Source organism: Patella vulgata, chromosome 8, assembly GCF_932274485.2.
Source record: "Patella vulgata chromosome 8, xgPatVulg1.2, whole genome shotgun sequence".
Lineage (NCBI taxonomy): Eukaryota > Metazoa > Mollusca > Gastropoda > Patellidae > Patella > Patella vulgata.
This window is the reverse complement of record NC_065886.2, coordinates 2,726,109-2,750,522: the sequence shown is the minus strand read 5'-3', so window position 1 is coordinate 2,750,522 and position 24,414 is coordinate 2,726,109. Positions and strand designations below refer to the sequence as shown.

Sequence of the window (24,414 nt, the reverse complement as noted above, 5' to 3'; positions counted from 1 at the left end):
CACCACCTAGTCGTTCAGATGTGATCAAGTACCCTGGTCCCTGCGCACATGTAAAAGAATGCATGGCAGCTAGAATTAGAATAAAGAGTACGTCCCGATGCGTCCATTATACCGGGTAGTTCAGAGTGACGACAATAGACCGTAGGTGACCTATCTAATGTATGATTAACACATTCATTCACTGACGACTAGCACCAGGACGTCTTAATATCATATTAAAGATATATTGGAAACAAAATATTAGAATATAAATACAATAAAAAATTTGATGTAAAATACATTAAAATTGATATAAAATACATTAAAATTGATATAAAAAGTTATTTACAGAAATTGATATCACCATAAAAACGTATTAAAAAAATTCAAAATATTTGTAAGTTTTAAAAATAACGTAAGATAAATGAAAGTAAACCAAAATTATTCTGGATTTGTGAGAAGTAGTATAAAGTATTCTAAAAGATGGGTTCCCAGAAAAGTATTTATCGGGTGGTTATATCCAATAAAATTATGGTAATTTTGATATATATGGAAAGTAAAGATATCCAATCTCACTAAAAAAATACTGGATTCCCCGAAAAACGCTCATGGAGCGTATACAGGACAAAAATGTAAGGTTTCCCCTAATCAACAGCCCGACGATTAAAAATTTCTGCACGCGTGATGTCAAAGGTCACACGCGAACATTGAGCGCTTGATGTACAAGTTGATAAACTTTACGAAGAGTTAGACGCACAACACTTTCTGAGATAAAAATGACGGAAAAAGACGCGGGTAGTGGATAGTCCGAGAATTTAATTAGGATTCGGTATTTGTAATAAATAGTAAGCGATTAAAGACAACATCGTCTTATGTATGCAATGAATTCTCCTCTGACTTCCAAGAGAGGTAAGTCACGTGACGTAAACGTGACCTGGTTTGATCGAATTTTTATAGCAGGACATTCCTTCGCAATTACAATGTTTGAGAAGGATTTGAAGCAAAGTTATGACAAATTAATTAGTTTGAATATGTTTTTAGTCCATATGTACCATTAAATCACCCAGTTTGTACGCGGGAACCCATCTTTAAGTCGAAGCTCAAAACAGCTAAATATTTACAACTTGGATTTCAAAGGCCGACGTTTCTGGTTAGAACACAATCTCCCGAGTTTTGGACATTTAAGATCAACGATTTAAAGAGAAGCCACCGTGACTCGCTGAGTATGGCGAGGCCTCAATAACCAGGAGAATTCGGGTTTGATCACAGTGACGACCGAAAACGCTCCTGAAGATTTTCATAGCTATAGTTACTCCTCGTCACTTGTGCAGGGTGGATGGCAATTCGTTAGGAGGGGACATATAGTCTCAGTGGTTTTATGCGCATGCGTGAGTTGAGCATCTATTCACTCTTGACTTGAATTGTGTCGACGACAAACGCTTTTGATTCGGCTGCATTCTGGTATGTTTTTGTTTGTTTTTTCTTTAAAGTTAAAAAGCTGTTGGAAGCTAGACCGAGAGAGCCTTTTTTATAGTTTAGATGGCTGTGGGAAGCCTTGTTTTCTTGGGCTTTGAGAGCCGGAGGCTATGAACTTGGCTAGGAGAGCCAAAAACTATGACTTTGATAGAATCACGTGCGTGATAGGCGCCATTTTTTCAGTTTTTCAAATAGAATGTTTTCTTCATATTTGTCCGGCAGTGGTTGTTGTTTTGTTGTTTTGTTTTTCGTGGACCATTTTTTAACTCTTATTGTCCCGTCTGTTCCAAGTTCTATACGGATGTATGAAGTAACCTCTGATGGTTTTGTTGACTCTGCACGATCTTTGTGAGTAGGTCAGCTATACAGGGTTGAAGATCGTGGGCAGTGGCGGACCCAGGTGGACGGCTCTAGGCTACTGTGCCCCCATAATAATCGATTATTCTGTTATTTCTCTGTTCCTTTAAAATGTGCAATTTCTGAAGTTTTATTGGTTTGTAAAGATGTCGCGGACGGAGTTACTTGTTATATTTTGGTCCACATATGCGCCAAGAATCCCTTTCGACACCGCGCGCCCCCTAACCGATTATCTTGCGTCCGCCTCTGGTCGTGTAATTTGTGATTTTAAAGGTCCATCTCGATGAGATTTTCTCGCTTGTGTTGTTATTGTCTTCGTGATTTGTATTACCGGTTCTATTATTGAATATTTGGCCATCAATGTTTAGAACGTTGTTCTGGTTTTCCTTTAGTTATCATGGTAGTCACAGTTTTGAAGAAAAGACATTCCTTGAAGGGAATTAACCCTATTCCCTTGGTGAGGCGAATAAGAGAAGGAGCAACAGATGTAGGCGAGTTAGCCAGACTTCAGTTGGGTGAAAGAACAGAAAATGTCGGTTTTCAGGTTAGATCTCCTTTTGTATTGGTTTTTAGCCCCAAGACTTAGTTTTACTTAGAATATTTCTTCATGTGGCATTTTCCAGTCTTCACAAACTCCTTCCTTTAATTTTAGGAGATACAGACAGGCTTTAGGATGGTGACTGGCGAAAAGATAGATGACATTCTTGGAATGGCAGGAAAGGGGTTAGATGAGGCTTCAGCTAGACTGGCTCTGCATCACACAATTATATACGGCAACGAGGTTGGTCAACCAAAAGGACAGATTTTGAGCGAACCCCAGGTGGGTTTTCTACTGTTATGGGATCTCGTGCCTCTTTGTTTTGTGCCTCCTTGTTATTTTTCTTTCCTTTTTGTTTTTGTTTTCTTTTTCCAGGACAGTACTAGTGGTTATGGTAAACGGACCTTAGAGGACCAAGATGAGCATGTCGAGTCCAAGAGGAGGTGTGATGAGATGGAAAAGTCGCAAGACTAAAGTAAGGTTCTTAGCCACCCAAAATGACCCCTCTGAATCTCTAATTCTACTCACCCTTGATGAGCTCGCAAGTCTTGCGAGATCTTACGGACATGAAGATCGGGATATTTTGGAGGAGCTTGCCAGGCAGGCATCCAGACATCAGGGGAAAATCAACTTGTCAACTTTGTGTCTTTCGGTTTTGGGAGGAGCTGCTGGCGATAAAGTTTCAAAAGCTTTGGCGAAGTGCATGAAGGAAAAGTCAACTGATCTAACTAAATCTACTGATGGTGAACGGAAAGAGGTCGAATCCAGGCCACAATCCCCTATGTCTAATTTATATCCACCTCCCTCCATGTTTTTTCCTCCTTTTCAAGGATTCGGTTTTCCAGGTTATCAACCTAGACCGATGTTTTTTGGAAGGGCTAGTCGCCCTCAAAATCGCATGCAGTGTCATTTTTGCGACTCTGTAAACCATCTCATCAAAGACTGTCAATTAATGAAAAAGGCAAAAACTAAAATTTAGGTAGAACTGTGTATTCGCATCATTTCTTTGTTGTTTTTTTTTGGTGTATTAAGGCAACCACACTCTCTACCCAGGAGACACTGATTCCCCAGTGGTTTTTCCACGCGGGCTAGGGGTGTGGGTTCCTCGGTATTTTCAGTCTGTATTTTTGTACGTCAATTTCTTCTTCAGGATGTCGGTTGTGATTTCGCCATTCCCCCATGAAGTATATTGGTTTTGACCCATCAAAAGTTGAGAAACGAAACCATCATAGGTGGATTACGGTTTCCGGGGACAAATCCGAGGAACTCTCTCCTTTAACCCGCAGTTTGATAAAAAAAAAATACCCAGAGGCGGAGCAGCTTTTAGAAAACAACGTAGCTTTTGAGATGGACTCCCTTCCAATTTTGAATCCAGATTATTTTTTAGCTGGGAACTTGCACAATAATTTAAGCCACTGGAAGCCTTTGTTAGACAAGGTTCCCCCTGAAACTGCGAGTGACGTAAGGTCTTGGCTGGCGGACGGAGTGAATATTTTTAATTTCTTTAGACATTTTAAGGGTAATTTTAAGGGCAGACCCTATGATTCTGATACCCCACCGAGTCGAATCTTTGAGAATTCTTCCGTTTGTAAAGACTTCGGCATTTTTATTCGTGATGAATTAAAGGAAAGGATTCGTAGCGGTTGTATCCGTGTCTGGGGTAGAGTGGGTTCATGTCCCCTACCCAAAATTATTATACCTTTGACGGTAGAAACTTCGAAGCCTCGTCTTTGCCACGACGAACGGTATATGAATCTGTGGATCAAGGATTCACCTTTCCATTTAGACACTCTGAGAGATGTGCATCGTTTAATCGACAGTGAGGCTTTTATGGTATCCTTTGATGAAAAAGTCGGGTTATGATCATGTCCGGTTGTCTGAGTCATCTCAGACGTATTTCGGGATACAATTCGGAGGGTGGATTATGTCGTACACTACTTTGCCTTTCGGCTATTGATGATCGGTTAGGCGCCTCGGGAGGGGGTCTTTAGTCGGTAGCCAGGAATCACAGGCAAGGGTGGTAGCTTACTCAATGGTTGAGTTAATGACAAGGTTGGGTTATACATTGTCGGCTAGGAAGTGCATTTTCACACCTGTTAAATGTATTAAATTCTTAGGATTCTTTGTGGATTCGGTGAAAGAAGCTTATATTTTGCCACCGGAAAAAAGAAATTCGTTTATTGAGCCCAGAGAGTTTATTTTGTCCGTCGAGGGTGTTGGAGTAAAAACGTTACAAAGAATCAGTGGGAAATGTATTTCCATGTCCTTGGCCATTCCCGGGTGTAAGTTATTTTGCAGGGAGATAAACTTTGGGATATCCTTTTGCCAAAAGAACAGTTCAATTGTAACTGTTGGAAGCGAATTGCGGGCTGAGCTGCAGCATTGGAGGTTTTTGGATAATTGGGAGGGACATTCCAAATGGCGCCCAGAGTCCCATCGTCAAGTGGTTATGTTAACGGATGCCTCAAGTTTCAGACATGGTGCTATTTTTAGAAATGATTTATTGGGTTGCAATATTGTTGAATTAGGCGACTATTTTCAGGCGGATGATGCACGACCCATACACTTGAAGGAGGCTGCGTCGGTCCTGGTATCTTTTCGTTCCTTGACTTCTGAACTCAGGGATAACCGTGTGGATGTTTACACGGATAATATGTCGGAAGTTCATGCTTGGGACAATCAAGGTGTTCGGGATAGGGCTTTGAATGAGATAACGAAAGAAATCTTTCGAATGGTCATGGGGCTGAATATTGATTTGAGAATGAATTATATACCGTCAAAACAGAATCAGGCCGATTCTCTTTCCCGGAAATTAGACTATTCGGATACGAAATTATCTGGGAATGCATGGGCTCTTGTCGAATCAGCGTTTGGCCCGCATTCTGTTGATCTCATGGCGTTGGATTCTAATTCTATGACGAGGAGACACTTCACGCCTCACCCCACTACCGAAAGTTCTGGGGTCAATGTATTTGCTCAGCGAATTCGCGAAGAAATCAACCCGTATGTTTTCCCTCCCTTCTCCCTTATTTTTCCGGTTTTGTGTCTTTGGGTCCCAATCTTCTACCCAGTTCCCGTTTGGGCCCCATTATTACATACTCATGCGTTTTCGAGTTTACTTTTGGGCTTCGTTGGAGAGTGTGGTATCCTGCAGGTACCGTCTAAGAAGGGATTCCGTAGGGATGCCCGTGGACTAATGTGGCCACTGTCTGCTTACAGACTGTGTTTTAAATAGCTTGTTTTATTTTGTTATTAAGCGTTGTGAGGATAAGCTTATTTGTCCTGTCTATGCGATTGAATTGTATTTGAGTAGCTGTAGGCTTATGGGTGTCAATTTATCGAATGGTTATCTGTTTCGGATAGTGTCAGATTCTGGTACCGTCCTTGATAATCCTGTTACGTATTCTGTCGTTTATGAGCGGCTTCGTTTGTATTTGTCCACTTTGGGTATCTATCAAAGTGAAACCCCACATAGTTTCAGAAGTGGGTGCGCCTTGACTCTGGCTCTATCGGATCCAGACGATGACTCGAGGAAAATTATGGACCATTGTGATTGGTTTACTGAAGGAAGTGCAGGAATAGGATGAGAGTGGCACATAGGCTAGCCGAGAGTGTACCCGATGCCCACACTATAGAAAACACTTTTAATCGTGATACCGATTATTTTAATCTTAAGCGTGCCTTTGACAACTTTGATTGATGTTAGTCCCGCCGGCCATGACCTCAGCAGTTTTTTCCGAAGCTAATGTGTAATTAAATTTAATAAAAGCCTTATATACATTACTGTTTTAGTTTTTCTTCGTATACTGGCGATCAGTCCAGATAATCGGCTTAATGAGTGTTGGGAATGATGAGTATTGGGGATGATAAGTATTGGGAAGTGTTGGTTGTATGATATCTTTGATATTGACTGTGAAGATCATGTCCACTGTTTTGCCCCCAAAACTCATAACGCGAAAACTGCATGCTTGGGGATAAATCACTGAGGATAGTGATAGAACCGAGATCAACCCGCTTACTCTTTGGTGTGCACGTGCCTGAACCCTGGAGTTGAACTGCGATAAATTGAGTGGACACGCTGGTGTGTGGGCAAATTTCCCATCACACCACACTGCATGCAATGTGTGACTGTCTCGATAACCTCGATTGGCGCAGAAAAGTCAGATGTCAATATGGTCTCCAGTGTTACGTGATAAAATTAAAGCTAAATGTCAAGAGTATAATGCAATTTAAAATATTTACATATCTTACATAAATTGGCATGTAATGCCCATTAAAACTTCTATGAACAAACAAAAATCTAAGACGCTTTTAGCAAATATTAGATTCAGCTGTAAATTTTCTATTTGACTATTTCCCCCCGAACCGACTTTAATGTTTTTAAAAGTTGGGCTGAACAATTCGAAATTAACATAAATAAATTAAACTGAGTTGATCAGATTTGGTAATGGTCTCATATTAACGTTCTATCTCGGGTTTATTCAGTAGGATTCTGTTTATTATCTGCAATAGATTATAAGATATATTATACAGGTCAACTTTCTAATTATAGGATATATAGAGGTCAACTATCTTTACTTTTAGGCAATAGATTATAGGATATATAGAGGTCAAGAGGTCAATTATTTACATCTCCGGACCACATTTTGGTACTCTTATCTTGGATTTATCCAGTAGGACACGATTGTTTATCATAATGTTTTAATGCAGCGACTGTATCACATGATAGAGACTCAACTTGCTTCAACTCTATCAGAGCTTCTTCATCCAGATATTTTACTTTTATCATGGTGTTAAGTCTTGGCGTTTATTCGTTTAATATTAGTTAATTTGAATAAATTAATCAGCACGTTATATAAATAAAAGATTAATTCTCACCTTAAAATATACGAGTGTCTATTTCAGCAGGTATATACAGATCATTCTCAAGTATTTCTAAAACAAAAACAATACATAAATATTATGTAATATCGAAAGAATGTGACCAAAACAACCATACGTAAATATGTAATATCCAGAGAATACTACAAAACAACCATACGTAAATATGTAATATCCAGAGAATACTACAAAACAACCATACGTAAATATGTAATATCCAGAGAATACTACAAAACAACCATACGTAAATATGTAATATCCAGAGAATACTACAAAACAACCATACGTAAATATGTAATATCCAGAGAATACTACAAAACAACCATACGTAAATATGTAATATCCAGAGAATACTACAAAACAACCATACGTAAATATGTAATATCCAGAGAATACTACAAAAAGAGACCAAAAATAAGATTGTTCTCAGGTATTTCCAAAAACAACAACAAAACTGAAAATTTATTTATGCGAACTTAAGTTTAACAATGTCAGCCAGGACAATCGGAATAACCCAAATTATTGCTAAGTGATTAAACCAAATGTTACTCTTTTAAAATATGGTAGAGTTATGGAATGGGACATTAAAAGCAAATTGCAGGAGAATCACACGCAAACAAACAGCAACCAATCAGACACTCGAGGGATTTTGATAAATCTCAACAAGAGAATTACAGTTCTTACCCATTGCTGGTTTTGTTTCTATTCCATCGGTTTTTGTGTCATCATCAGCACTGATGTAAAGATCATTCTCCAGTATTTCTGTTAAAATAAAATAAAAAAGGTCCACTAAAGGTTGGTGGACGACCTACAATTCCTAGGTATCGTTGGGCGTTCCAAAAATCAACATGCCTTACGTCGTCCGTGATTTTTGTCGTTACGTTTAGTTAAATGTTATGTAACATATATCCTGGGCTTAATTTACAAAGCAGAAGCCTAAATGGTGGAGGAGGAATTGACGGAGTCTGAAATATCTCACGGTGGACGTGGGATAAAATTGTCAAAAAAATGTTGGTGGTAGTATGATGGCGAGATGTTGGAATATGATGGGGAAACGTCGGATTCTAAGACTATTAGAAAGAGCAGGGGACTGCACCGCGCATAATTTACACAAAACAAATCTACGGATAAGATACAATACGCAGAAATCACAAACAAATGTACATATAAAATTAAATGAATGAATTCTTGACTGGCCGTAAGCGTCGACTGCGCCTGTACAGTCCCGGGCCTGTAGTGATACAGACTTCACTCAAATTTGAAAACAACAAGAAATATACCCCAGAGAAACCATTGTGTAATGTCAGTATGAGTCATGATTTGCTATATGTTACATGAAATATGAATGTAAGCATATTGAAGTAAAAATTACCTATATAAGTAACCATATCGGTAAAATGTATGAAAAACAAGGGAGTCTAAAACTAAATGGTCTATGTTCAGTGAGAAACATGGGGAGGTGTGGGAGAAAATTACCGGAATCCGAGATTATGAGGACCTAGGTACCTGACAAGGGTACCGTCGCCTGTCTAACCTCTATGGGTTCTCTGGGTTCCTTCCACTGCTAAATAATCTGACCTAACTTAATTAATAGGCCCTATGTTAGTCCCGAACCGACCGCGGTTGGGTGGACGTTGAACACAATTTCTTAAATTATATGACGAGAATCCATGAATATAGATGTCATATTCCCCTAGATTGTTTTTCCTTAATCTTCTAAATTACATTTGTTCAATTTAATTAATTGGATATTGATCATACGGAATTAAAATCATAAAAAATACAAAGTTAAACAAATTTACCCATTTCATCATCCTGTAGTCCTGTTCCACGTGGATTCGTTTCATCTTCAGCGCTGATATATAGGTCGTTCTCTATTATTTCTAGTCAATAAACAGATAAACATGTAATTAATAGTCTTAAAACTGCATATGATACAGTATATAACACTATAACAATATCAAATCATACCAAAACTGCATTTGATACAGTATATAACCAAATCATACACAATATTGATATCCGGCAATCAATGCACAATGAAATGTCGACCGTACTTAAATTGATGGGTTTTTTCGAAGAGCTTCTCCCCGAAGGACAATGACAAGAGAGATAAGACGACCAACGCTGGGTGGCCATTTCCAGGTCCAAATATATTCTGAATGTGTATTTATAACAGTACATGATCCTAGTTCTATATAATCCCCCTGAGAAGCTATGTCTGATTTGTATTGCAGATTTCAAAATGAAAACGAAATCGGTTAACAGTCCAGCTGCAGCAGAATGGGCAGTGTTATCAGGTGGTATTTACAGTATAAAAATCATAAACGTAGAATGTTAAACCCGATTTAATTTAAATTTTGTTACCCATTTGATTACCCAAACCGAAACTTCAATATCTTCAGGGTAATATTTGCTAAATGATACAATGATTGTAAAGGTTCCAATCGGTTGGGTATTAGGACGATGACAAGGTTCTTAAGGGTTAAGAACATATTTTCACAACTGATTAGAATGCGATTTACAGTATAGAAATCACTTATGTTACCCATTTGATTATTATCTCTGTGATCAACTTTATCTGGTGTAGGATCATCATCAGCACTAATATACAGATCATTCTCCATTATTTCTGATAAATAACAAAATATATTTTCCATTATTTCTCATAAATTATTCTGTTTATAATCTTAAATGAATAGGTGCTGGTGGTGGGGGCGAATGGTTAGTCTGTGCGTGCTGTATCATACGTGCTGTCATTGAGTCAACTGGCGTGGTTTCAATTCTCCGGTTGTACGTCTCTCTCTCTCTCTCTCTCTCTCTCTCTCTCTCTCTCTTTCTCTTTCTCTCTCTCTCTCTCTCTCTCTCTCTCGCACTTTAACACTATATTTTGTGTGGCCAATGATTCCTAATACGAATCGGATTTGATCAATGAAATGATTTCAATTCGAATTTTCTTCCAGGTGTGGAAGTCAGGAATTACACCGATGTAAAATATGCCACCTGTAAGCGAGAATCTGGATAAATCTGATGCGTATTCAATACGTGTCTTCAAGATTGGTATATGGGGAGTGCGCTGGTCAATTTGCATACTAACAGATGGCGGTGGGCAATCCCTTGTAAGAATATCTTCATCAGAGAACTGTCACATTATAGGCTCTTTGTGGATATGCAATTATAATATACAATATATATAACGCCGAATCCAACGGCTAAAGTTTTTCTAAGATCATAAGTCGATTATCTCCCTTAGGATATAACGTATAAAAGTGTTGTTTTACCCATAGTCTGATTGTCTCTAATCTGTTGCTGATTTTTCACCAAGTTATCATTACCATATAAAATCTGGTCATTTGTTGCTGTAACAAATAAGTCAACAATTATATTAAAATTCTCCAAATTAAATAAATATAAACCAATAAACTATAGACTAGATGGATTATGTGACATTTTCCCAACATTGATCGATTATTTTACCCCAAATGCCTCGAATTATTAACAAAAAGAAGTATTGACTAAAAACGATAAAAAGGCCCCTCCCTGTGTTTCATGATATAAGTAAACTGATATAATAAACTTACGCTGTTCTGGACGTGTGTCATACGTAGGATTCCTGTACCGGAAGCTGTTTGGATGATTTTATCCACAATAAAAGATATAGCAATGTATTTGATTACGTTTCATCAAAATCAGATAACGATTGTGTTCCACAATCTTGGTATCACAAACATTTACATTATTTGTTTCGGGCAGTTTCAGCACGAATGTCACGAATATTCAAACTTAACCGTCATTAGGATTTAACCGTGATATATAAAAATTGTGACCTCCAGAGGAACTATACAAACTCAAAACGCGATTTTCGGACAATTGAGACTTGTTAGATATAAACATATATATCTTTCGTTTCGTTAAAGTCGTATCAAAATTGTGACCTCTAGAGGGTCCACAACCTTTATATTACATACTTTAACACTGTTTGTGTCACGGGACCGGCAGTGTCGGTTCGATTTCACGAAATGCAAACTCCATCGCCATGAGGGTGTAACAGTGATATCTTGAACGTTTTTTTAAATTGATAAAAATAATGACACCCATGAGGACCACAAGCTAAAAAGGTGATTTTGCATACTAAGCGGTCATGACCCATGAAGTTACCATCCAATAAATGTCAATACCAAGAGGAACCGAGCTCTTTAGAGATTATCTACAGTTCAACTGGTATACGCCATACATTGTTTTATGATGGAAATTGTGATCAGTCAGCGGCCTACTCATTTTTGGAATTCCAACTGAAAAGGAATGTGTTCACGGGACCTGCCGGTTAACGAACCAAAGTATTAATCACTGAGCCACCGCGGCGGCGTATGTTATATAAAAGTGAATAAACAAATGACTTATACAAACTGACCTGGCAGTTCCAGCAATTTCTGTAAGAAAGATGACATTTTGAAATTAAAAATCAACAATTGATGGAATACTAATCTATAATATGTTTTAAATTTGCTGGACAACTGCAGTGACTGCTGTCACATCAATAATAATGTATCTCTTATTGGCAGTTCATTAGTTTTCGATATCAGTTACACAAATATAGACAACAGAAAAGAAAAGCACCACTATTTTATTAGGAATGTTAACTCCTGAAATCAGAAATGGTATTAGGTGTTCTAGAAAGAATGTGCACCTGCCTCATGCATGAAGTGTGGTATAATGGTCGAGAGCGAGGCATTATAATTATGTAATATATTGAAACAACACGAGGGACGTATTATTGTTCTGGTGCTGTATTAAAATTGATCAAGCGAGATTGGATCAAGGGCCCTGTTTAACAAAAACTTAAATCTCCTTAAAATCCTAACTTAAGATAGATGCGTGTCACAAAACGATTTTAAGCATTTAAGATAAAATCCACTAAAATAATATTTAAGGTTAAAATTGTATCTTAACTTAAAATAGTGGCGTTTCACAAAACTATTTTCGGGAAAATTTTAACAGAAATCAATTTTAACTTAAGACAACCGTTACCCTGTCCTAACTTCACGACATTCACATCATATCTAATATCTATAAAAAAGTATTTTTGTAGGCCTACAAATGTTTAAAATGAGAGAGAGAGAGAGAGAGAGAGAGAGAGATATGGGGTTTAACGTCCACTCCACTAGACACAAACTAGGTAATTTCGGGGTCTAACACATGGTTCAATTTTATTTGAATAATTCGCTTGCACGTAGGGGTCTTTAGTAGTGGGAGGAATCCCTCGGGGTTGGACGGGCGATCCTACTACCTGTCACGTACAACCGGGGAATCGAATCCCCACCAGTCCTTTGATACTAAAAACGCCATATGCAAAGTATTTATGGTTTTGGGGTTATGATGATTCATATAGGATCCAATTCCAAGGGTATTTTATATAGTAAGGTAGATAGGCATTTTCCAAAACAGAGTGTGGCACTTTGGCATTTTAAAAGTACCATTGAAAGTGTACCGGGACTGACATTTCAAATCTAGACTTCGGAACATTGGCTATTTCGTATATTAGTTTAAAAGTTGTTAAATACTTTTAAAATCTGACAATACTTAAGTCTTTATTAATCGTTTGAGTGAGAAATATCACATATTGGTGACAATTCTCAGTAGTTTCTGTTATCCAAAATACCATAAAACTACGAAATTCAATCGATTTAGTTTATCGATACGCATTATTTCCATTAATGCCTGCGAGTAAATCAAATGCCAAGGTCACGAAAGCGACATGCAAGTTCAACGCCAACCAACTGATACATTTCAAAACGAATAATACGCAATAAACTTATTTATTTCATGTTTCTACTACTATCTGACAATGTGCAGACATTGTTACAATGTATGAAACTCTCCTCATTGATATTGTAACGGATAGTTCAATCTGGCAACAGTTTTCAGTTCTAAAGCGTTTATGCTTACACCCTAAGTGACCTCGCCGGCATTGTGCACTGCGCGGGCGCAAGCAATTTTAACTTAAATCTATTAAAATTGCATTTTAAGTTACAATCGATCTTCGTGAAACGCATAAAATTTAAAATTTCATTTTGATTTTAGTTAAAATCTATTTTGGTGATTTTAGTTGAAGTTTTTGTGAAACAGGGCCCAGGTTTATTGTTTTGGTCATGGTGTATAATATAAGGTAATATATCTGTGTGAAAATTCTCAAAACTCACCGTAACTTTGGAGGATCTGCAAAAATTAAAAAAGCACAGAACCCTATCTTTCTAAATTTCAACATCAAAAAAGGATTTGCTGTAGTAGATGGATAATACAATAGATCTAAACTTACCGCGTTTATTGCTGGATCGTCTTCTAACCAAGACTATTATCAAAATAATTAAACCCATCAGAACAACAGCACCAACTACTCCTCCTGCTATCATGGAAACGTTGACTGGCAACTCGTCATTCGCTGTAACATGTGAATTTACAATCTCTTAGTTATCTTTATTTCAAATACGAAATATTGGAACATGTCTTGTTACCTTTCTGAATGGTCATCAATTATTGTTTATTATCACCTAATAATACATTCTACAGTAGTTATCGCTTTTGTGTGATAAATTTCAGAATCTACTGCGATATCGTTTTACACGAATTTGATTGGTCAATCAAAAAGGAACTACTTTTTTATTTTCAAAGAACAGTTCATTTTTTTTTTTATTTTCAAAGAACAGTTCATTTTTTTTTTTATTAAAAGTAACTTCTTTCTTATTAAAAAGGGACTATTTTTATTTAATTGGTCTTGATGGAAACACTTGGTCAATATAAAGGACTTTACAATGGTTCAATTGCTGTCAAAAAATGATGTATCACTGCGCCGTAATGTAATCAGGTTCAGTGAAAGTGAAATCTATAGCAAAGAATAAAATTTATTTATTTGTGCATGTAAGAAGGGATTGGGAGATAAATAAAAGCTCCTACTCGTCTTTTTTGATAAAGATAAAGTAAAGTAAAAAAAAACGATTCTCTATTTATTAATAGAATACCTTGTATAAATACAATCACCATGCTTATTAGTTTATGACACTACGGCGTTTTACAACAGTGGAATAAACATACTTATTGTGAGGGCAATAATAGTATTGTAGTTATAGTTAGTGACACTGTAATAACATAAATGTCTCATGTACTGCAAACGATCAGACGAATCTTACCAGTGTAACAGATATGGTTGCAGAAAGAATAAATTTAATGATAACTATAGTTCATATTTGTGTCGGTAGCGAAACTTACAGTTACACAACTACAATGAATCAGAAATTTCCTATTTACCAGACATTTTTACAGTTACACAACTACAATGAAATAGTGCACCATTGATATAGAATTTGCCTATTTATGAGACATTCTTACAATGAAACGGTGCATCATCGATATAGCATTTTCCTATTTATCAGACATTCTTATCTTGGATATATTGATAGTAAATATGCTATCATTAAAAATGTGTTAACAGCAGCAATACCTTTCCTAGGAACGGGCGTTACTGTTGTTTCTGGTAAGACTGTTATGTGTTGGTAAGAATCTGTACAACCATACTGATTACATACAGTTACAGTAACATTTAGATCCATCATCTCACTAATTGTTACATTGCCTGATACAATTGTAACGTTCTTATTTATTAAAGTACCATATATATTTACTGGTCTGATGACATGTTCAGATTTTGTATCAACTGATATTTCAGCTATAGTAGAACTATTTTGTTGCTGTTGATACCATGTGATGTTAGGAGCATCTCCACCAATTATAAACGCCGTATTAATTTCAACATCTGATCCAACCCGTGCTTCAGAAGCATTGGAAATTTCTAGTATCATCGGTGGTGCTGAAAATCAAAACAGATTATTTTTTCGCGAAGATATCGTATCAATTATCCGGCACTGCCATTTTACTTCTGTAGAAATCAAGTTTCAAATTAGTTTAAAATTTTCTCAATCCTTAACAGGATTTCCTTAAGGCACGAAACTCGATATCAAATAAAACATACCTTCTATGTTGATGTGTGTTCCATCTGTTTGGTGAACAGTCCCTTTAAAATCTTCAATACCATTACTAGCATTACATGCATAAGTTCCTTGATTTAATATGGTTTTATTTAAAATTAAAGTTGTTCTATCTTCTGCTGTTACCCCTTCTATTTCTCTCACAAACTGACCATCAATGTAATGTGTCCAGTTATTCATGGTAAAATTAGTAGGATAGCCGCCCACCACTCGGCAAATCAGTTCAATGGCTTCTGATGTATCATTTACAGTTATATTTAAACTAAGAGGATCTGAAAAATGGAAAATGATACTGACATTCATAACAGGTGAATCTAGAAATACAGAGTGATATTGATATTTATAACAGGTGAATGTAGAAATACAAATTGATATTGATATTTATAAAAGGTGAATCCAGAAATACAAAGTGATATTGACATCTATAAAGGTGAATCTAGAAAATGCAAAGTAGTGTTCAAAGTATAACCCATAATGACTTAAATCAAGGATATACTCGAGTTATATGATTTCTGCCAATGTCTATATCTGAAAAATACTCAGTCCTGTTGGAGTAATTTTGTAAGCAAGGGTTAAAAAATAATGAACATAGAAAGTATTTTGTAAATCTTTTCTCTTCTGCAGCTATTAATGTCGCAGTGCCCTATCGCGATATATTGGCCACTGTATACCTTATTATTAAAAGGATACCCCCCCCACACACACCGCCACCATATGTTCCTCCTACTACAACTTTACAACTGTTGGAAACACCAACCACTGTCTAATATATTACAAGCAGTACCACGGGTTTTTTTTACGCGTAAGGATGCTGTGCATCGTAGTACAGTCTACTTACATTGTACTCGAATGTAGACAACATCATTCTTTTCACAATCCGGTGCTCTGGTTCCGATACACACATACATACCAGCATCTCTTCTGGTTATGTTTGGCTTAAAGTAAATCGACTGATTACCAATCACAGTGGTTTGACTATAGTCTCCAAACATTTCCCATTTGTAAGATATGTTAGTAGTCGGGTCACTAGAACAATTGAAGTTAAGGTCATCTCCTTCAGTCAACACCAGTTTATTAGAAACATCACCATTATCGTCGCCAGAAGCAGCAGCAATAGAGGCATCTGCGTTTTCATAACCATCATCATCGTTACCCGTGTTTTTCATGGCATGTGTGATGGTTGTTATCAGATAACACGTTACTGAAGCTTGAAAAGAAACAATATGAACAGTGAATATACGATAATTTATTATATTTTATTTGAAAAAAAAAGTTTACTTTCCGCTATTATGTATTTCAATGGTGAGTTATGGTTGAAATCTGGATGTTTTAAATTTCAAATGCACATGAACAGCGTACGTGATAAGATAAAGAATGTACACTGTGCATTATATTTTATTGGTAACGAACGACTTCTAGACGTTTTATATATCTGACAAAAGAAACCAGGGCGGCAACACAAGCAGATCAATGCTTGCCGCCGTCTCCGCGCGCGAATTCGATGGGTTACCCTATTTGGAACAGTCTGTCGGAAATGCTTTATACGGGACACATGAAACCATTTACGGATAATTAAGTGAAGAATACATTTCGAGCAATACGGGCAGGACAAAAGAAATTCAATTTCTGTTTGGAAATGCGCTTATGTCTACAAGCAAAACAGAGGACACATATTTAGACTGAGGGGATTATGATGTGACCTTTTTGAAACCCGTACTCGTGTGATCACTATTTGGGCGATTTGTTGTGAAGTTGCCAACCATCCATGTTGTTTCACACATACTGTTTGAATTATTCCACTTTAAATGGTGTACTCGTTTTGTGTGGCCAATCAATCTTCATTGTGTGGATATTCATAATCTGGATGATGCCACCTTGGCGAAATCTAAATATCTGAGATGGCTGCCACAAGTCATTTTCTGGTTATTATGTCATGCTGAATTGAGACATTGGTGATTATCTCGATCACTGATTGCTATATAACTGACTAAAAAACTTGTGATAAATTAAATCACGTTGTGAGACAATTTGGCAAAGGGATGGCTGTCGCTGATACTTACAACATGACCGTCTCTTTTAAATTCAAAACGTTGAATTTAGTAGTTACCTCAATCACATATGTCTTTCAAATTGCTAATATATGGACACTCATCCGTTTACTACATAGGATTGGAATTAATTTATTGATTTAAAAACATTTTAATCCATGTAAGACCAACCTGTTTTGACAACAATAGTGTAGGTGTTACTCTCTGTCCCTGCACCTTTACAAGTCCAGCGAGTATTGTTGTCTATGGTGCTGTTAATGTTGTTGATTATTAGAGATTTTGTTGCCGGGGATGATTCGCAATCATATTCTTTACCTCCATTATGAAGACACCTGTATTGTTTATAAAAAGCTTTTCGTTCGACCGTTGCTACATGATTACCATTTTTATAAAATTTGGCTTTTCTTAACCACAATCCCCAAAATGTGTTTCTTGAACACTGTAAACGATATGTAGCGCCATGAGTAGCGATATCAGGAAATCCCGACAGTCTAAGCTCGCTTGAAACTGCAATATAGACACGTAATACAAAGTAAATTTTAACTGAAAATTGATTAATTTTAAAAAAAATCTATATGAAGTTTTACTTTTTCACAACTTTACAATCTCTCATCCAGTCCCTGCGTCGGTTTATGGTTGCATTTTGGTATTGGATAAAGAATGTTGGTTACGTGTTAACAAGATATGCCTTTGGGTTTAAGTGTATTAACTAACAATCATAGTATTGATAATAGTAATGTTCTCCACGCTAACTGTTCAATGTACCCGTCTCACATAATCCCTATCCACACACAAATCTGAATAAAATATGGCTTAAAAAAACCCCAAAAACACCCCCAAAAAACCCAAACAATTACAGCTAATTACATACCTGCTAATTAATGACTACAGCATATTTTCTAACCAACCAATTTTCTAAACATTACTTTATAAAATGATCATTTGTATGTTTTAATGACAAAAATGACCATTACTAAAAGGTCTATGTTCATAAGTCAACGGTATCAGCTTATCAGTGAACTCCATCACTGAATTAAATATGGTGTGATTAATGCGTTCTTTGTTTCGACCATCATGGTAGCACACATGTCGGAGAATAAGAACCAATGTGCATGTATATAGCAATAATCCTTCAAAGCTATATGGAATGTACCTGAACGATAGTCATATTAACTATGAAACTGAGCAGTTTTCAAGCAGGGCGGTTAATCGGTTGACTACATCTTATACCACATTTAAAAAAACATAGTTGAATCACTTTGTTGTTTTTACAAATACCTGTATATATGTTTGCTCGATTCTTCTTTGTTGTATGGTGACTTATTGTATGCACGGTTGATTTCCGCTCATGTCGTCATAATATTCCGGTCCGATGGATTTCAAGAAATGTTTTTGAAGAAATGTTATTGAAGAAATGTTTTTGGAGAAATGTTTTGCAAGATTTGTATTTAGAAATTTGTTGTTCAAGATTTTTTTTCGTTGTATTTCTCAGATGAAATGTAAATGTAGGCTAATTCTTGATTTTCTAAAGTAAATTTTATCTTTATATTGAAATACAATTAAAATACGTTTTACAAATCTGATATGACAAATGTCTTATTGGTAAAACAAATATTGATTTTAAGATACAAATGTTAATTTTAGTATACAAATATCGCAATACGACAACAAATGAAGAAATAAGAATTACGGACTATGAATTAAGAAATAAGGACTAAGAACACCGAATTTACTTACTAACTACAATATAAAATATGTGTATTTGGGTGTTTATATAGCATACTGACACTTTTAGTATGTTGACTGCATGTGTTTATCTAGCTTACATCCCACTTCTACTCGTTGCCACTTGCAACCTTTGATAAAACTGTCCTGTTTATTTGCAATACATGCATAAAAGTAATAAGTAGCGGACGTTTAGTACGACCCAGATCGCAATTGATAACGATGGCTCTTCACAGTGTACATGAAACAACTAGTCAAAATCATAGTAACAAAACACAATGGGGGGAACTACATGGCAGTTCAAAAACATATACAATGACATTAAATTAACATAAAAACATATTACAAAAATCAATTATTATACATATCAACTGGCATCTATTTCATAATTTGGTTTGATTTATAGTAATATGAATAATATATAAATTAGAATATTGAATAATTATTTTAATTAATTGGGATGATAGAAGGCGCAGTTCTCTTGCTGGACACTTCACAGGCATTGAAATTAAGCAGGATGAAAAAAAACGCCGAGAAAGTCATAAACTTTATTACAAATAAATTTCAACGGAAGAACCATCCGCCGATGCATACTTTCACCAGGAATGATCCACGTTTCGCATTTCCTTTACACTACATTTAATAATATCGCAGTCCTCTACGCCATAGACAAGTTGTTTTGACGATGTGGTCTAAACAAACGCGTGATTGTTTTACGCTCAGAGTATCATAGCAAGACGCACGTGTAAATACTACTCAGGTCGTCTCTCCACTGCGAAATCATTCTACCATGAAATGTAACGTGAGGCTCAGAAAGGGATAAATAATGAAAGAGCAGAAAGTATTTGTCACTTTTCGGTTGAAACGACTCGATAATAAATACTATTTTTCACATTTTGCTTCACAATACTCGATAGAAATGTGATGTAAGTAACTTATTAGCACCTTTCCTCGGTGTATCGGTGAATATCAGGGCAGTTTTGGTCGGGAGCCGCCTCGGCTCCGCCTCGGCTGGGCCCCTCGACCAAAACTGTCCTGATATTCACCAATACACCTCGGAAAGTGTGCTAATAACTACTACATACTGATACTTTTAGTATGTTGACTGCATGTGTTTATCTAGCATACTGATAATTTTAGTAAAATATGTCAACTACATGTGTTTATCTAGGGTTTTAATATGTCGACTACATGTGTTTATCTATCATATTGGTACTTTTAGTAAAATATGTCGACTACATGTAAAGATTTGCCAGTTCGTACAGTATGTATTTATTATCGATGGACCGGAACTTGGCACAGTAAATTGTAGTGACATTTATTAAATAAAATAAGACTTTTTGATCTTAAGAATTAAATTGTTTTTTTATTTTTTTTAAACATAAGTCTTTTTTAATGATTGTATTAATCATGGCTAAGCAATATAACCTGCTTGGGTGTACGTGGCTGGAAGTGGAATACCAAATCAAGGACAAGGTTTAGGCGTTTAGCTTATGCCTAGGTCCCACTGGGGATGTACTCGTGATGGAAAACAGACCGGGGAGGCATCCCTGGATCTTCTCAGATCAACAAAAAAGCCTCGGGGATGCTTTCCTGGAGCATCCGCGAAATATTGCTCCCCCTAGGTACCCTAGAAGCATCGGCGATGTCTCACTGAAGTATCGGCGTGTGTGTGTGTGGGGGGGGGGGATCTTTGAGCATATTTGAATCGAGAATGCTACAAGGAATATATCTGGATCTGGAAATCTGTGGGGATGCCTCCCGGCCAGTTTTCCCGATATAGGTGAAGGTACCCAAGAGCTTTCCCGATTATTTGGAACCACCCTCGATGAGTCACGGCAATTGTTCATGCGACATTCTCAGAAGCTGTATGATCATTGCCGAAGCATCAATGAACTTTCACCGGACCATCCCCGATACCTAATACGTGCCATTTCTCATGGGACTACTCCGTTTTTTCTTTTGGCGTGGGTGGGGGGGGGCATCAGGAGCCATTTTGTATATTAGATTTACTGCCTATAAGATGGACTGTAGATTTCAGCGACACCGACGATTTATCACCTGTAATAGGCACATGTCGCTTTTAGATTGTATTAGTCTTTACTTCCCACTATCTAATTACCATAACATGACACAATGACTTATCATATCACCACACAAGGTTACAAAAAGTCCTGGATAGATATCGAGTCAGATAGTAATACTCTGTCAAATAACAATGTCGTTTCACTTCATTTCGGTTAATGAAATTAACAAACAATTTGCACAAATGCAGAATTAAGCAAATTTATCCGAACATGGAAACCATTGCTCTATAATTTAAGCCAATTTACCGGTAAATGGTCTTGTAACAATATACATAAGGTAATGCTTTGTTATTTATAGCGTAGTATTGTGTTATTTATAGTAGAGAAATATCACTTACATATCAACTATGTCACAGGCACAAATAATTGACAAAAGTAGTTTGTATAATGTATTTACATGTATTGTGTTAGTTGGTAGTTCGTCGAATGTAAAGCCTATTAACTTGTCGCAATGTTAAAATGCAGAGTGTTTTTAGAGTTTTGAATTATTTATTATGTATGATCAATGTATAAATGAAAAGACGGCAATACACTATTAACTTACTTAATTTAATATAAAATATATGCATTTAGGTGTTTATCTAGCATACTGATACTTTTAATATGTCGGCTACATGTGTTTAACTAGCGTACTGATACTTTTAATATGTCGACTACATATGTTTATCTATCATATTGGTACTTTTAGTAGAATATGTCGACTAAATATGTTTATCTATCATATTGGTACTTTTAGTAGAATATGCCGACAACATGTGTTTATTTATCATATTGGTACTTGTAGTAGAAAGATTTGCCAGTTCGTACAGTATGTAATTATTATCGATGGATCGGAACTTGGCGCAGTCGACTGTAGTGACATTTATTAGATAAAATAAGCCTTTTTGATCTTTAGAATTAAATTGTTTTTTACTTTTTTGAAACATAAATCTTTTTTAATGATTGTATTAATTATGACTAAGCAATATAACCTGCTTGGGTGTACGTGGCTGGAAGTGGAATACCAAATCAAGGACAAGGTTTAGGCGTTTAGCTTATGCCTAGGTCTCACTGGGGATGTACTCGTGATGGAAAATGATGAGTCTCGGAACAGTTCCGCGGCGTCCCAAGGAAGCTTCGGGGGCTTACGAGCCATGTGGAACAATCGCCAGGTCTCGGGAGAACGACAAAAGAAATTTCTCGATGTTTTCTCGAGGTTTTGTAGGGAAAACAGACCGGGAAGGCATACCTGGAGCTTCTCAGATCCACAAGAAAGCTCCGAGGATGCTTTCCTGGAGCATCCACGAAATATTGCTCCCCCTAGGTACCCTCGAAGCATCGGCGATGTCTCACTGAAGTATCGGCGTGTGTGTGTGTGGGGGGGAATCTTTGAGCATATTTGAATCGAGAATGCTACGGGGAATATATCTGGATCTGGAAATCTGTGGGGATGCCTCCCGGCCAGTTTTCCCGATATAGGTGATGGTACCCCAGAGCTTTCCCGATAATTTAGAGCCACCCTCGATGAGTCACGGCAATTGTTCATGCGACATTCTCAGAAGCTGTATGACCATTGCCGAAGCATCAGTGAACTTTCACCGGACCATCCCCGATACCTAATACGTGCCATTTCTCATGGGACTACTCCGTTTTTTCTTTTGGCGTGGGTGGGGATGGGGGGCATCGGGAGCCATTTTGTATATTTCCACATCACCGTTAATTTGTCCCAAGTGTGAACTAGGCATTAAGCAACAGTTTCTCGTCAATAATAATAAAAGAAAGGTTTGTCAGGTATGTGCACTTCTCCGTTGAACTTGATATGGTGTAGTTGATGTGTTGTTTCCACTATGGTATCATCATGGTAGTACACGACAGTGTCAGTTTATCGCCTGTCATAGAAATGAGTGTATATATAAAAACAACTCACAAAGATATAGGAGATACGACTGTGTGCATCTATATTTATAAAATACACCTGCACGATATTCATAATATAAACTATGAAACTAAGTCGTTTTCAAGCGAGCCGATTAACCGGTTGACTACATCTAAACACCACATTTTCAACATAGTTAAATCATTTTGTTATTTTCTAAAATGCTGCGCACACAATATCGATATACATAGTCCCTACCTATGATTCGAGTACATTGACTGTTGATTTGAGATTTGTTTCTGTCTAGTGAGTAATAATACAATTGTAAAGGCCTTTTATAGGAAAAATATATTTACTAAAAATATGATGATGTGATTATGAATGTACAATTTAAATATCTTACCTTCTTGTCCCAAGATCAGAATAAACAGAAGTGTTTTTATAATATCACAGATCATTGTATGTATTTACTGGACAATCGATCTAAACCTTGTTTTAATCACTATTTATTAATCTTATCCTGTACGTTGAACTATATTATGTCAGTATGGTGAAATATTTATCCTTGTTACTGATATTACTTCCTGGTACGCGGTTAGACTAACTTGATAATACATGTTTAAAGTGGCTATGAGTAGGGATTTTATCGTGCCGGCCTTCAGGTGAAAGGACCAGGGCCTGTCAGGTTGACAAGGAAAGTATGCTAATTTATTGGAATACACATGGCAGAACATTTGACAGTTGGAAATCGAAGTACAGTAAGCGGAACCCCACATTAGGTCCAATAGTAAATATTTGCCCTAACATACACGGTATACCGTAATTGTGCTATGGTCCCACTAATCCTCAATAATTGATCTAGTTGCATTGTACGTGTTGAACTTCCGTTTAAGTTTTTTTTTAGATCGTTCCATCACTAAGGAGAATAAAACACAAGATCAACTCAAAGTCAATACTTTATTTCACCGTTATATATATCCTTTAATTTGTTGTGTGTGGGTGGGGATGTATGGTGTTGGGCGGGGCGCAGATTAAAAGCCCCGTCAATGACTCAAGTATTGTTATTAAAGAGTAGGATCGCTGGGTATTGTTTTGCTGGGATCTCCGGGTTTTTTCCACTGCTAAAGATCCGCGTGGGTATAAGTTTTGGCCAAAAGATTACCTAATGTGTGATGTGTCGACTTTAAACACCATGCTCTACTATGTAGTACAATAACTAAATCGTCACTGATATAGTATAGTAATTGAGTAGATCGTCAATGAAACAGGTTATACTGTAATACATACATGATGACCTCAATATATCATTGAAACACGCATTGTACATTAAATAAAGCTGTAGGTATTTATTCATTCAGACGACTCATTAACAAATATTCAAATAATCACCAACATAATATATCACACATTTATAAAAAATAATATAATC

The 24,414-nt window shown here is 36.7% G+C and overlaps 2 protein-coding genes across 3 annotated transcripts; one reads left to right on the top strand and one right to left on the bottom strand.

Annotated features, from left to right (window-relative positions):
- Positions 1-2,209: 2,209 nt before the first annotated feature.
- On the top strand, positions 2,210-6,143 carry LOC126830595 (uncharacterized). The gene is made up of 3 exons (XM_050560993.2): positions 2,210-2,356; positions 2,465-2,632; positions 5,557-6,143. Exons 1-3 carry the CDS (start codon positions 2,210-2,212, stop codon positions 5,935-5,937), a joined length of 696 nt encoding a protein of 231 aa, XP_050416950.2. The 3' UTR covers positions 5,938-6,143.
- Positions 6,144-6,561: 418 nt separating this feature from the next.
- On the bottom strand, positions 6,562-23,546 carry LOC126830919 (uncharacterized). Of its 2 annotated transcripts, XM_056102962.1 has the most exons (14): positions 23,389-23,546; positions 17,490-17,825; positions 16,109-16,477; positions 15,255-15,542; positions 14,727-15,092; positions 13,548-13,670; positions 11,643-11,661; positions 10,813-10,856; positions 10,513-10,590; positions 9,780-9,863; positions 9,034-9,114; positions 7,916-7,993; positions 7,229-7,285; positions 6,562-6,853 (listed from the first exon to the last, which is right to left on the bottom strand). In XM_056102962.1, the coding sequence occupies exons 1-13, from the start codon at positions 23,441-23,443 to the stop codon at positions 7,230-7,232; spliced, it is 1,977 nt and encodes a 658-aa protein (XP_055958937.1). In that variant the 5' UTR covers positions 23,444-23,546; the 3' UTR covers positions 6,562-6,853; position 7,229. The 2 variants fall into 2 exon arrangements, with proteins under 2 accessions (XP_055958937.1, XP_055958938.1); XM_056102963.1 differs by lacking the exon at positions 17,490-17,825.
- Positions 23,547-24,414: the final 868 nt, after the last annotated feature.